General features: G+C 43.7%; 2 protein-coding genes across 2 annotated transcripts in view; both read left to right on the forward strand.

Annotated features, from left to right (window-relative positions):
• LOC131995567 (uncharacterized) overlaps positions 1-14,204 on the forward strand; it is a 446,417-nt gene that overhangs the window by 265,076 nt on the left and 167,137 nt on the right. The gene's annotated exons all lie outside the window — the stretch shown is intronic.
• LOC131995598 (histone H2A) lies at positions 9,755-10,202 on the forward strand. Its single transcript, XM_059364367.1, has one exon. The coding sequence runs from the start codon at positions 9,773-9,775 to the stop codon at positions 10,145-10,147; it is 375 nt and encodes a 124-aa protein (XP_059220350.1). The 5' UTR covers positions 9,755-9,772; the 3' UTR covers positions 10,148-10,202.

The raw sequence follows: 14,204 nt of genomic DNA on the forward strand, positions 1-14,204 counted from the left end.
GCTTAGCGTGTTCAGTGTAGGTGACAGCATCACGAATAACGTTTTCCAAAAACACCTTCAGGACACCACGGGTTTCTTCGTAAATCAATCCAGAGATACGCTTTACACCGCCACGACGAGCCAAACGTCTGATTGCAGGCTTGGTGATACCTTGGATGTTATCACGCAACACTTTACGATGACGTTTAGCGCCACCTTTTCCCAAGCCTTTGCCACCTTTACCACGACCAGTCATTTTTTCACTTTTTAAATTAAATTCACTTCACAAGTTATGCACAAGAACTAATACTTACCATGCTGCGATACCTCATATTTATACAAAATCCGCTCTGAATTTACTACATACACATACGCTTCGATCTATCTTCGGGGTTGTTCGTATACACTTCGTGTGTACAGATACAAATGTTGAAGCATATACGCAGCACACACCCTTATTGGAAACTGTAGCCCGCCAAATTTTTTCTATAAATATCGGGAATCGCTCCGTAAGGCAACTATTTCTGTGTTGAGAACTCGTGGTGTGAACACATAAGTTTGGAAAGCGGAAGTTTGAATACAAATTTTAATCTGAAGTGCTTTTTGAAAGTGACTCTTAATTGTGATTTTGTGAAGTGCATAGTAAGCACATTGCATTTTTGGACATTTTTCGCTACTCACTCTGGAAATTGAGAAGTGATAGTAGTCACCAAAAGTTTTGTACATCACTTAAAAAAGTGAGAAGTGCATAGCAATCTTTATATTCGTTTTTACTGTGCTAACAAGTGGAGAAGGAGGTGGAGTTTGGAAACAATACCGGCGCACAGCACCTATGTGCGCCAAAAGAAATTGTCAGTTTGGTCAGAGATGGTACTGACCATAATCGCACCTTAATGGCTGAATCAAACTATTATGGAATATTGAGCGAGCAGGCGCTGGGCTCCGCTCATTATCAAGACAAGATGGATGCTTCGACATCTAATGCATCCAAAAAGGCAGTTCAGGACACCTGTACGTCTGATGGAGGCGCGTCCGCCAGTGACAAAAGGCGCAAACGCAAAAAGAAGAAGAAGAATGGCAGTGGAAGTGGCAGTCATTCGCAATACGAGGACTTCCGTATTGACTTAATCACGTCACAGTTTATGGAAACCATTGAGAGGCTCGAGAAAGAGAAGCGTCAACTTGCTAATGAGTTGGCTGAACTGCGCTCACTCATACAGAGCAATGTTCAAAATCAAACACCTAGCCCTGGCGTAATCAGGGGCAACAATGACCATGACCTCAGATATACTGCAGCTAGAGGTGATGATGACATGGACGTCGTTAATGAGTACTCACTCCAGAGAGAAAAACAAATGTCGGTCAAAGCAGCCGAAGGCTTTGACACAGCGATGAAGGATGCCAGAAGACCGTTGGTAAAGCCGAGAGAAATGTGGGTCAAGGCAAATGGAAACGAAGTAGCGGGAACCAACAAAGATACACCAACAGAAACAACAAACAAAGTTACATCAGCAACAGCAACTACAGATAAAATAACATCAGCAGCAGCCCCCAGCAAAGGCGCTATACGGAAGACAACTGTCCCTGGCGATACACAGGGACGATTGACCACTGGCGGAGGAAATCCAGGACATCAGCCAAACATTGCTCAGCCGAGAGGAAAAGGTAAGTCCAGCCCACCTGTGATTAGGGTATATGGTAGTAATCCTAAGGATATGACGGATAGGCTAGCTAGACATTTGGGTCACTCCCTATTCAGCATTAGGCTGATAAACAGGAACTTGGTCGGTCTACATCTTAGTAAGATGGAAGACCATGCGAAGGCAAAAGAGTTCTTAACGAACATAGGTCTTAATTTCTTCACTTTTACGCCAAGGGAACTTAGACCATTCTCCCTTATGATACGGGGCCTCTCGGGCACGTACGATGTGGAGGATCTTAGACAGTTTCTTGCAGGCTGTGGCCTCAGTCTGGATGTGCTCAAGATAATAAGATTGGAAGGAGATCGCTGGATCGTCCAATTAGGAAACGGGTCCGACTTCGGTGGTTTTAAGAAGCTGCAGTACATATTGCATTGCCGCGTGAGTATAAGGAGGAATAAGGCGGGAGGCTTAACCCAATGCAGGAATTGCCAACGATTTGGTCACATTTCCCTGAATTGTAAGATGGCGTTTCGATGTGTTAAATGCGGTGGTTCACATGGTCCGGACAACTGCGATATCCCGGAAAGGGACCTGAACACGGAGGAGAATGTGGCTACCGAGCCTTCTACTGGACGAATAGTGAGGACCGTTGGAGTCCCAGATCACTGTGTCAATTGTAAGGCTGACGGACATGTGGCAAGCTCCAAAGACTGTCCGAAACGCAAGGAAATACTCCGAAGGAGAGCAGGTAAGGGGGCTGCTCCCATGAAAACGACCAGCGACTTTACTGTCCCTCCTCCTCCCATTGATGGCAGAGGTGGTTCGTACGCCGATATGGCCCGTGGGATGCGTGGAGATGCATCTACATCGACAGCTACGACTCGGAAGAGTCCATCTGGAGGCATTGACGGGGCCCTGGCCCACTTTGATGGCGAGTGCAGACGACTCCTTGGCGGCGATCTGATGACCTGCGTTAAGAAGATTGGGACGTATGCTGATACATATTGCCAACTTAGAACCGATGAAGAGAGAACCCGTGCGCTCTACGGGCTATTGTTATCGATGCGCCTTGATGCCCAGTTTTAAGACAGTCTTTATAAATGTCAACTCAATAGTGTCTCGACATAAGAGACACTATCTTCAGATTTTCGTGAAGCAGCAGAAACCGGATGTCTTGATGATAGCTGAGCATGGCCTCACGGAGAGGCATGTATTTGGACTAGAGGGCTACGACTGTCACATACAATATAGGACGACTGGCATTAGAGGCGGCGGTACGGCCATATTTATAAAGACTGGCATTAAGGCTGAGAGGTGTATTTGCGATCTCGGCGGCTTACAGGGTACACTGGTTAGGGCTTCGACGCCCGAGGGTTATGTTCTCTTTGCCTCATTGTATAGTAGGCCACAGGATGCTCTTGACATACAAGCACTGGATAGATTGGCAGATCTAGTAGGCTCCACGGAGGCGATAATTGGTGGTGATCTCAACTCTAGGCATCCAGATTGGGGGGATGCTGTCCAGAACGTGAGTGGCCGCCGTCTGCATGAGTGGCTTAGGATGACACCAACCATGTCGTTGCTGAAGACAGAGGGGCCCTCGAGGAGGACTGCTATGTCTAGCTCGTACATCGACTTCTTCTTGAAGACTAATGGGATTCAACCGACGGATGTTTCGCGGTCTCATAGGGGACTTGAGACGCTGGATTACGACTCGGACCACAGGGCCGTCGTCCTTGAGATTGGCGAAATGGTTTTTGAAAGGAGTCAGCCCACAGAGATCTTCGATTTTAGAAGCTTAAGAATGCGACGATTTAATGAAAGGCTTGCTGCGGCCCTGGACAGATGCGAATTGCCGATTGCCAGTAATGCGACTGTTGCAGAAATCGATGGGGCGATCGAGGCAATGGATAGAGCCTTTTCCGAGGCCATGAGTGAAAGCATCGACAAGATTAGGCCACATAAGGGAACCCTGAGAAAATTGCCAGAGGACATATTGGAACTCATCCACAAAAAGAAAACCCTGAGAAGGCGACGTTTCCGGATTATGGACCAGCAGGAATCATCAACCCTTGGGGCTACCATAAGGAACTTGGGGAACATAATTGCCCAGCGTATTGCTCGTTTTGAGGACCAGAATTACATGCAAATGCTTGATAATATTAGGCCGAACAGTGAAATGTTCAGCAAGCTGTAAAGTATAAGGGCCGCTGGGAGACGGAGTAAAATCTGTGATCTTATCCAGGAAGACGGGCGATGCACCACATCTGACGAGGAAAAGGCGAATGCTGTTGCGCGTGAGTTGGCGAAGATCCAACAAGGAGTCATGAACCCTGGAGCATTGAATGATGTTCGGGACGAAGATTGAGTTCCGTGATGGAAACTTAGCGGATGCCTCCACGACTGTGGAGGGTTCTTTCAGGATTATAAAACCAGCGGAAATTGGGTCTGTCCTCCGCACCATGAACAACAAGAAGAGCTCGGGAGAGGACGGCATTCCGAACTATGTGCTCCGCAGGACTGACGCTAGGGTATGGCGATTCTTAGCGATTGTCTTCAACCACTGCCTGAACCTTGGATACTTCCCCAAGGCGTGGAAGATGGCAAAGGTGGTCCCTGTATTGAAACCGGGAAAGGATCCGACATCGCCAGCGAGCTACAGACCGATATCCCTACCGCACATTTTGCATAGCCAACGACGTTGGTATAACATAGCATCGTAATATTTTAGACTTTTCGTAACAAACGTACACTTTTTATAAATTATGTAACATTTTAATAGAAATCTATCATTTCTATAATATTTTATGATAAAATTTTCCTAAAACATTTTTACATTAGAGCTTTCAAATTAATTTGCAGAAAAACTTTTATTCATGGAAAATACGCCAATATGGTGAATTCAACTGTCATAGACTACATAATAAAATCGATTATTTCACTATGAAAATCATCCAAATTTTCACTTTTTTTTACACTTCTTTCAAGAAAACATATCAAGATTCCATACTAAATTTTTATAAAAACCAATTTTCAATAAAAATTGGAAAATTTTTATAATTTAGTTACAATTTTATCATAACATTTTTATAAACTTTCAACTCAAACCCTTATAACTCGGTAACGCTTAAAGATAATTAACTCGGATTTTCTTTAATGATTAGCTGGATATCTCTACTAGAAGAATTGTATAAAAAATAAAAAGAAATTGTTACTATCTCATCGTAAAATGAATAATTCTGTGAAAACTTTTGTAAAAATTTTTATTCGCTTCCACACAACGTTTCGCAAAATTTCGTAGTTGACTACTATGTACTTCTCATAATTTCGATGTACCCAGCCATCACTAGTCTAAAGGTTGAAACCATATTTTCAACCAATCAGCGTACACCAGTAGTGAGTGTATATTTACAAAGTGTTAAAGTGTGTTTAAAAAGAAAAATATAAGTGAAATCATGTCTGACGCCGCCGTTGTTGAAGCCACCGCATCTCCAGTCGCCGCTGTTGAGAAAAAGGCACCTAAGAAAGCCGCTGCCAAGGCAAAGAAACCCTCTGCTGCCCCAAGCCATCCACCAACCCAACAAATGGTCGATGCTGCCATCAAAACATTGAAAGAACGTGGTGGTTCCTCATTGCCTGCCATCAAGAAATACTTGGCCAGCACATACAAAGTTGATGCTGTAAAATTGGCCCCATTCATCAAGAAGTACTTGAAGAGCGCTGTTGCTAGTGGAAAATTGATCCAAACTAAAGGTAAGGGTGCCTCCGGTTCATTCAAATTGTCCCCATCTGCCTCGAAGGAACCTAAAGCAAAGAGCGCTGAAAAGAAGAAGAAGGCCCCAGCCGGTGATAAGAAAAAGAAGGCAGCAGCACCCAAAAAGGCAGCCGGTGAAAAGAAAGCCGCTGCAAAGAAGCCTTCCGCTGCTAAAAAGACCGCCGAGAAGAAGAAGAACGAAAAGGCCAAGGCTAAAACTGCCAAAAAGACAGGTACAGTTAAAGCTAAACCCGCAAAAACAGCCGCCAAAGCATCAGCCACTAAACCAAAGGCACCCAAGGCAAAAACCACCGCTGCCAAGCCCAAAAAGGCTGCCGCAGCAAAGAAGCCAGCTGCCAAGAAGACCGCCGCTAAGAAGTAATTTTTCCATGCAAAATTACTTATCATGTCAAAATGATTATTTTCGATATTCGAAAGCAGTATATCTAACAGCCCTTTTCAGGGCTACAAAAAATTTTTAAAAAGAGACCAAATTTGACTCGAACAATTTTTTAATTACCTAATAAATACTATGTTAATTTTAAGGGAAAAGCTAATCACAGCCCTTTTCGTAGCTGTAAAACATCTGTTGAAATCTTTTAATACCATTGTTACCTAATATGGGAATAAATTACCCTTTAAGGAAATTTAAGTAATCACATGTTAAATGGGATTTTTTCCGCAACTGGATTAACTGTTTCACTTAGGGTCATAAACCAAAGCAATTACTAAGAATTATGAAAATCACTTAATGTTAAAGAAAATCTCATTTAGCATACCTAACCAATAAGAGAGTGGCGTACAATATTCCCTTCAAAAATCGCACTTAGCATACCTATTTCATTCTTTACGAGCATACCTACCCATAGATCTCGTGTACAAACGCATAAGTCCACATATACATCTCTACACCATTTCACGCTAACATACTAGTATACATCCCTAAAAAATTTAGTATCAACACACACGCTCACATATACTCGAACATCAATACAACGTTGCATACCGAGTGTTTGAGCATAAGAGCAATATGTGTTGATCATATTACTGTAGATGTAGATGGTGCTAAGCAAGGAGGGCAATATTAGAGTATGGGTAGTATACATATTTTATTTTAAAAAAGTAATAAGGGCAATGTGAGGGTGAGTGGTAGATATATTTTTTCTTTAAATTTGTAAATATAAATTAATTTTAGTTGAATAACGAATTAAGTCTCTTTTTTAATTTATTTTGTGGCCCTGATGTTGTAGGGAAAATATTGTACGACGAAATAAGTATGCCATTTACTTGGAGCTGGTGTACTTAGTAACGGCTTTGGTACCTTCACTGACAGCGTGCTTAGCCAACTCACCGGGCAATAATAGACGGACGGCAGTTTGGATTTCCCGACTGGTGATGGTGGAACGCTTGTTGTAGTGAGCCAAACGGGAGGCTCACTACAACAAGCGTTGACGAAACTGTTCATGATGCTCATGGCCTTTGAGGAGATACCAGTATCGGGATGGACTTGCTTCAACACTTTGTAAATGTAGATAGCATAACTCTCCTTACGCTTGGTGCGTCTCTTGGTCTTGTCACCCTTAGTGATGTTCTTTTGGGCTTTGCCGGCCTTCTTTGCTGCTTTACCACTGGCTTTTGGAGGCATTTTCACTTGGTTTTTTTTTAAGTCACACAAACACTTTTAACACTGTTCACGATTTTGTGTGTTTGATGGCGTTTCATATAGCCGTTTATTTTTTCCAAAATTCAAATTCATTTACAGAGATTTTGCTAATATCTAATTGAATCTATAAATTTTACAAAGTACTTAAAAAATTCCCTCGTACGACAACTTCAAGTTATTATGCGGTAGCCGGCTCTTGACCATGACTACAAATTCCGTCAAAAATCAAAATCAAAATTAACCTCGAGTCAAAAACCAAAAGAAATATTTCATAGTACCAAAAATAGGGGTGTGATACTTAAATCTAAATCTTAAACCTAAATAACTATATACAGAAAGAATAAATATAATCTTAATTCTAGAGTAATTCTAAATAACTATATACAATATGTACAAGGCAGGGATCACTGAGTTGTGTCGTACACAGTGTCCTGAATGTCAAAACCGTCATGCCTTCTATGGAAAAATAGAAGGACCTCACCATCATATAAAAGGATCTCCCCTTTCAGTGTAGGCGGTAAATTTGAACTCCAAAAATCTTCAAAAAATGTCTCTTGCCTCAACACTCCCATCTGAACTACACATCGCAGAGGAAGCGCAAGAAGGCCGTAATGGCCCCCGACTCACCATGCTCCCTAACAAGGCCTGCATACCTTGGTGCAAATTCCCTCATCCCAGCGAAAATTGAAACGAAGTCGCCGCCCAATATTCGCTGACAGTCCGCAAAGATATCCGCACCACCGGCGGATGTGGGGGCACCAGATGGTGCCGAGCTCGCGCTCGCCCGAGCAGCAGACGCGTAGGAAAGTCCTCTCACCCAATTCGACCTAGACATATCCCTATTTCTGATTTCCTCTCTCTTCTCTGCCATCCTGGCAACCATTCTTGCACGAATGGGACATTCCCTCGAGCCAGCAGTATGGCCCTCAACACCGCAATTCACGCAACCCACTGGCACAACCTCATACCTCGTCACCCTACCCGTCTCTGGATCGGTAACCTCCTTCCCTTCTAAATCCTTGGGCGGAACTGGACACGCCCCGCGTTCATGTGGCTGGCTGCATTTACAGCAGCGAAATGGCAAACCGCAGTTGCCGGACACATGGCCATACCTTTGGCAATTATAACATTGGACGGGATCACGGGCCCTGTCCCTACGGAAAGTGACCCTGCAATGTAACATCCTGTTCACCCCATGGAGGAGACCCAAATCGGTGGACCTGCCCACCCTAAGAAGCCATAAGTTCCCCGAGAGGTTAACCAAACCCCGAACATCAACCGGGAACCCAAGGCCACCCAAACACTCCTCAACCTCTTCCTTAGAAAACTCGCCAGAAAGTCCCTCAATAACAACTGAATAGGGCAACAAATCCCTAGGCGTATGGGTGGTGAATTTATACCGCCTCTCCTTCAACATACTCTTAATCTTCTCAAAGGAATTTATACCCCTTACCCTCAAACTTATGCAACCCTTTCTTACCAATCTGATGGTGAAGTTCTTCGTGTTCAGGGATCTTGACACAATCGTACACAACTCTCTTACACCTACATCATAAACCATAAACGCAGGCATGGTTCCATTGTCTTCTCTATCCGCTGTGGCCGGTTGGCCCGTAGCAGGGGTCTTCACAGCTGGGGGGACAGCGTTCTTCTTCACTGCCGGTATCTTCGGTATAGCACCAGTCTTTGCAGGTTGCGCAACATCTCTCAACGGGAGCGTCTCTTCATTCTTCTTCTTCTCTTTCGGAATTCGCTTGGCCTTTACCAGGGAGAAGGCTCCATCGTTCAACGCAGTGCCGGGGTTTTCGGCTACCCCGGCCGACAAATCATTCGTATCCATATCCTCGACTGAGATATGGACGCCATCATCAGCTGAATTGCCAGCAGCTATGCCCTTTGTAGTGTGGGCACTAGCTGAAGCAATATGTGAATTCATGCCCTTTGTAGCCTGGGCAACAATCACTCGACCATCAGAAGCATTACAAAAACATTGCTTTGCTCTGGCCATTTTTAGTTCGGCCACTTCCTTTCGCAGGGCCAAAATCACAGCCTCACTTCTGCGGGCATTCTTCTCAAGGCGTGCATTCGCTGCTTTGAGCTCTTCCACCAAGCATCCCATCTTTAGGCTCTCGTAAATGTCGCTATCAGACTTCTTCTTTCTTCGCTTGCGACTAGCCTCTTCCATTTTTTGGATGACCTCGTTGACCGTCTCATTCTTTGGCTTCTCTGCTTCTTCAATTTCTTCTTCTTCTTCGTCATCCCTTTTCTCAGGCTGACCTTCCATTTCAACGCCACAGTCACTGGTCAGTGGCCCACAAAAATGTTCAAACCACTGTAGGCTTTTTATATTTCTTTTGTGCTCTTTATAAAAATCACTTTTCGCCAAATCAAGTTCGTGTCTTGAGTCTACGATCTGCCACTCAACGACTATTGCTTCTTTGCTGCTTTACCACTGGCTTTTGGAGGCATTTTCACTTGGTTTTTTTTTAAGTCACACAAACACTTTTAACACTGTTCACGATTTTGTGTGTTTGATGGCTTACTCGGAATATTTAAACCATTTCATGCACAAGATATTCAGGTAGACGAAAACAGTCGCTATGTTTACGAAAACAACCCTCTAAATTTAGCTACACGTTGGATCCGAAAGTATAAATACTGCAGTTCATGCTGCGAACTAATATCATTTGTGTTTCAGTGCTAAGTGAAGTGAATTAAAAAAAATAACTAAAAATGTCTGGTCGTGGTAAAGGTGGCAAAGTTAAGGGAAAGGCAAAGTCCCGTTCCAACCGTGCTGGTCTTCAATTCCCCGTCGGTCGTATCCATCGTTTGTTGCGCAAAGGCAACTATGCTGAACGTGTTGGTGCCGGAGCTCCAGTTTACTTGGCTGCTGTCATGGAGTATTTGGCCGCTGAAGTTCTTGAATTGGCTGGCAACGCTGCTCGTGACAACAAGAAGACAAGAATTATCCCCCGTCACTTGCAATTGGCTATCCGTAATGACGAAGAATTGAACAAATTGCTGTCCGGTGTCACCATTGCTCAAGGTGGTGTATTGCCAAACATTCAAGCTGTTCTCTTGCCCAAGAAGACCGAAAAGAAGGCTTAAATTATCTACGAGCATCAAAGAAAAAATGTAAATACAGGCCATCGTATAAATCAACAACAACAATCCGTCCTTTTCAGGACGACAAAAATTTTTTTAAAAGAGAAAAAACTATATCAAACCTTATTTTATCAAGAAAATTTACTTAAAAAATAGTTTTAAATAATAAATAAAATTTTAATTGTAGTTAAATTTAAAAAATATTTTTTGGTCGATTTTTTTTTCAGTGGATTTGGTAATTTGCTAGCAATTTCGTTATTCGAAATTTCCTTAAACAATCCTGTTTTAGGTGTAAATACAAAAAAAATCTGCCATCTATTGTTTATAGGTAAACATTTTCAAATATGTTTACATCTTATCGACTATTGCAGGTCTTTTAATATACATGTCATAATTATCAGTTATCAATTATCATGCATCAACATTTCGCCTTTTTGCATACATTACCATAATAAGAATTTAGTTTTATCGACCCTACTCAAGATTATCGGCATTTAATAGGATCAATGTTACCATTAGGGTACTGTAAAAACTATTTATTTTACATTTGAATATCACATGGTAATCATTGTTCATTTTCTGATGCTGAGAAAAATTGGCATATGTAATAACAAAACATCGAAACGAAGTATCTACGATCGTCCCTCTTCGTACATTTGTCACAAAGTTAGCAGCTCCAAGCAAAGGAAACATTTAATGGTAGTATATGCGTGCATTTTGGTATCTGTGTGTATGTATGCTTTTTAGTGTTGTATACCATCGTTTCATCGTATTGTTCTAATGGCGTCGGTTTTAGTTTCGTCATGTATGTATGTATATTATAGAAGCTACATTTTGGCCGACGGCAAATTGAAAAATGGTAATATTTATTTTCAAATAAATTTTATGTATTTTTTTTTAGTAAAAATTTATAACAAGAAATATCTCTTTTTAAATATGTTTTGTGGTCCTGAAAAGGACCGATTGTTTTAGTTTTAAAGTTTTTAAAATTTTCTCCAAAATACAAAATACAAACCGTACAAAGTGCGGCCTTGTCTCTTCAAAGCGTAGACGACATCCATAGCGGTGACGGTTTTACGCTTAGCGTGTTCAGTGTAGGTGACAGCATCACGAATAACGTTTTCCAAAAACACCTTCAGGACACCACGGGTTTCTTCGTAAATCAATCCAGAGATACGCTTTACACCGCCACGACGAGCCAAACGTCTGATTGCAGGCTTGGTGATACCTTGGATGTTATCACGCAACACTTTACGATGACGTTTAGCGCCACCTTTTCCCAAGCCTTTGCCACCTTTACCACGACCAGTCATTTTTTCACTTTTTAAATTAAATTCACTTCACAAGTTATGCACAAGAACTAATACTTACCATTTTTTTTTCAATTCAAATATAACGCTTTATTTCTAAATTCATATTTGCATGTAACAGAGGCGCTTACTGATAAATTCTTAGAACTACTATCTCATTGCTAATGCGATCTTGAGTACTCTACATTAAATTCAATTGTACTGCGTTCTTAGGCAACAGTTACTACATACATCAAAATGAAAATTAAAATTCAAACAAAAACAAAAAGTTAGACCCAAAAAATAGATTTTTAAAAAAGGCCAAGGCAGCTTTCCAATTAATATATAACTTAATTCTATCAACTAACCTATACTTAAGACTAACTATGTACACTATTTACAATTGTTGCAGTCACCATCCTTACTGCGTAGGATCATAGACCAAGTCCCTTAGACCATAAGAGTCAGCTCTCCGATGATAGAAGAGGAGACGCCCATCAACATATAAATGCCCTGCCTCTTTGAGTGCGGGCAGAGCAGCAGTCGGAAGATGTTTTTTCCTGAGAACGAAGTCTAGGTCCACAATTCGGCACACAGAGTCTGCAACAAGTCCATTATCAAGGTCCTGGCATTTTTCTATAAAATCAAGGGCACAGCCCATAAGGAACACATCTATCCTTCGATCCCCATACTTGTCATAAACAACCCTTGACGCCGGATATCTGAAGATGCCATTCCCATCGGCGACAGCCCTAAGGCCCAAACAACGCCATAGGACACGCCTCTCCCAGGCCCTAAACCTCTCCATCTGACACGACGATATGTCATACCACACGGGGAATGCATGCGCCAACACCGGCCTGACCACCTGTCTATATATAAGAAGGCGAACCTCTTGAGATAGACCACCCCGCATCCGTAAAAGACCACCATATGCAAAATACGCCCTATTCGCCCTATCCAGAACATGATCAACATGTCTCGCAAAAGTGAAACGAGAGTCGAATACCACCCCCAGGTATTTCATCGTATCCGCCACGGAGATATCCTCGCCCCCAATTGAGAGGCGGGGTCTGTATCTCCTAAAATTAGGGAACGTTACCCCCGGTCTCCCTCTTACCACCAGTGCCGAGCACTTACCCACATTCAACCTAAGTCTCCATCTCATATAGTAGTGGTGGAGTTCCTCCAAGAAGGAGTTCATCGCATCACCCACAGTAGACGCCCTTACCCCAGAAAAAGCAAGAAGTACATCATCGGCATATGCCAACAAGAGGCCACCAGGAGGCGGATCCGGAACATCGTGGACAAAAATATTAAACAAAATCGGTCCAAGTAGGGACCCCTGAGGAACTCCAGCGATCACCTGTCTCTCCGAAGAGAGTCCTCTATCCACCCTCACCCTGAAGGTCCTACCCGTCAGGAAGCTCGCCACCAGTCTACAAATCCGACGATCAATCCCGATTGATCGAAGCTTGTAGATGACACCGTCATGCCAGACAGTGTCAAACGCCTTCGCGAAGTCGAGTCCGACCGCAATCGTGCCACGTCCCCGGGCGAGACCCTCAGTCACATAATTCGCAAAAACCGCGAGTGCATGTGTGGCTGAGTGCCCCGACCGAAAGCCAAACTGGAAGTTCTTCAGGACTCCCCTATCCTCAATGAAATCTGTGATCCTAGCGAGCAGAAAGGACTCAAATAATTTGCCAAAAACAGAGAGGAGTGACACCGGCCTGTAACTGGAACAACGAGCCGGGTCGGAGCCCGGCTTCAAAATAGGGACAACCATCGCCCTCTTCCAGGCAGTTGGAAAATACCCCACGTTGAGACAATGGTTGAATAGCACAACCAGGAAAGAGTGCACCACATCACCAGCCCTCTTCAATGCCACATCCGGAATCCCATCAAGGCCACACGATCTCTTCGAGGGCCTGCGGGAAATAGCCAAAGCAATTGCACCACAGTCAATAAATCCCCCATCCTTCCAGAGGGATCTGTCGTGAACAGTACGACCATCAGCCGAAAAGGAAGTGGAGAATTCCACAAGAGGGGATTCATCAATCGCCGCCTCCGCCGCCCCAGCAACAAGATTGCGTAGGGGGATATCAATAGAATCTCCCTCAAATCCGAAGGAACTCCCCACATAATCAGCCAGAAGGTCCGCCCTAGCCGTATCATCCTGAACCGGCGCACCATCTGCCCCATCCAGGGCCCCGATAGGATTCCCAGCCGACAACCCAGCGGCCCTCCTCACACGACTATAGGACCTAGCATCCACACGAATGCCCTCAAGATAACGCCTAGCCCGATCACCCTCAAACAACCTTATCAAGTCGCCTATTATGCATCCTAAATTCCGCACATCAGCCCTCAGAACACGAGCCCTGTCCGGTTCAGGACATCTGCGCAAAACAGCCCGAAGCCTCTTTCTCTCACGGATAAAATGCATAATCCTAGGTGGAAGTTCACCCAGCATTCTGCGTTTAATCCGGACCTTCGGAACAGCAGCTCCAATAGCACTACAAAACGCAGAGTCCAGATCCCTTACACACAAGTCGACCTCACGGGGCCCAACATTCCGGTCCACCGGAAGAGCAGAATCCCTCAAACTCGCCTCGAGCTCACGCCTAAATCGCCTAACATCCATCCTCTCGAAGTCCATAAAGGTGCGACCTTCCACCCTCATCAGATTGCCCAATCTAAGTTCAATAGCGACCGCCCTATGATCTGACTCAAAGTCGAGCGCCCTACACATACCATCGCCACCTGCC

Source organism: Stomoxys calcitrans, chromosome 3, assembly GCF_963082655.1.
Source record: "Stomoxys calcitrans chromosome 3, idStoCalc2.1, whole genome shotgun sequence".
NCBI lineage: Eukaryota > Metazoa > Arthropoda > Insecta > Diptera > Muscidae > Stomoxys > Stomoxys calcitrans.

Excerpts from the sequence above, each read along its gene's own strand:
- LOC131995598 (XM_059364367.1), top strand. The coding sequence starts at position 9,773 with ATGTCTGGTCGTGGTAAAGGTGGCAAAGTTAAGGGAAAGGCAAAGTCC.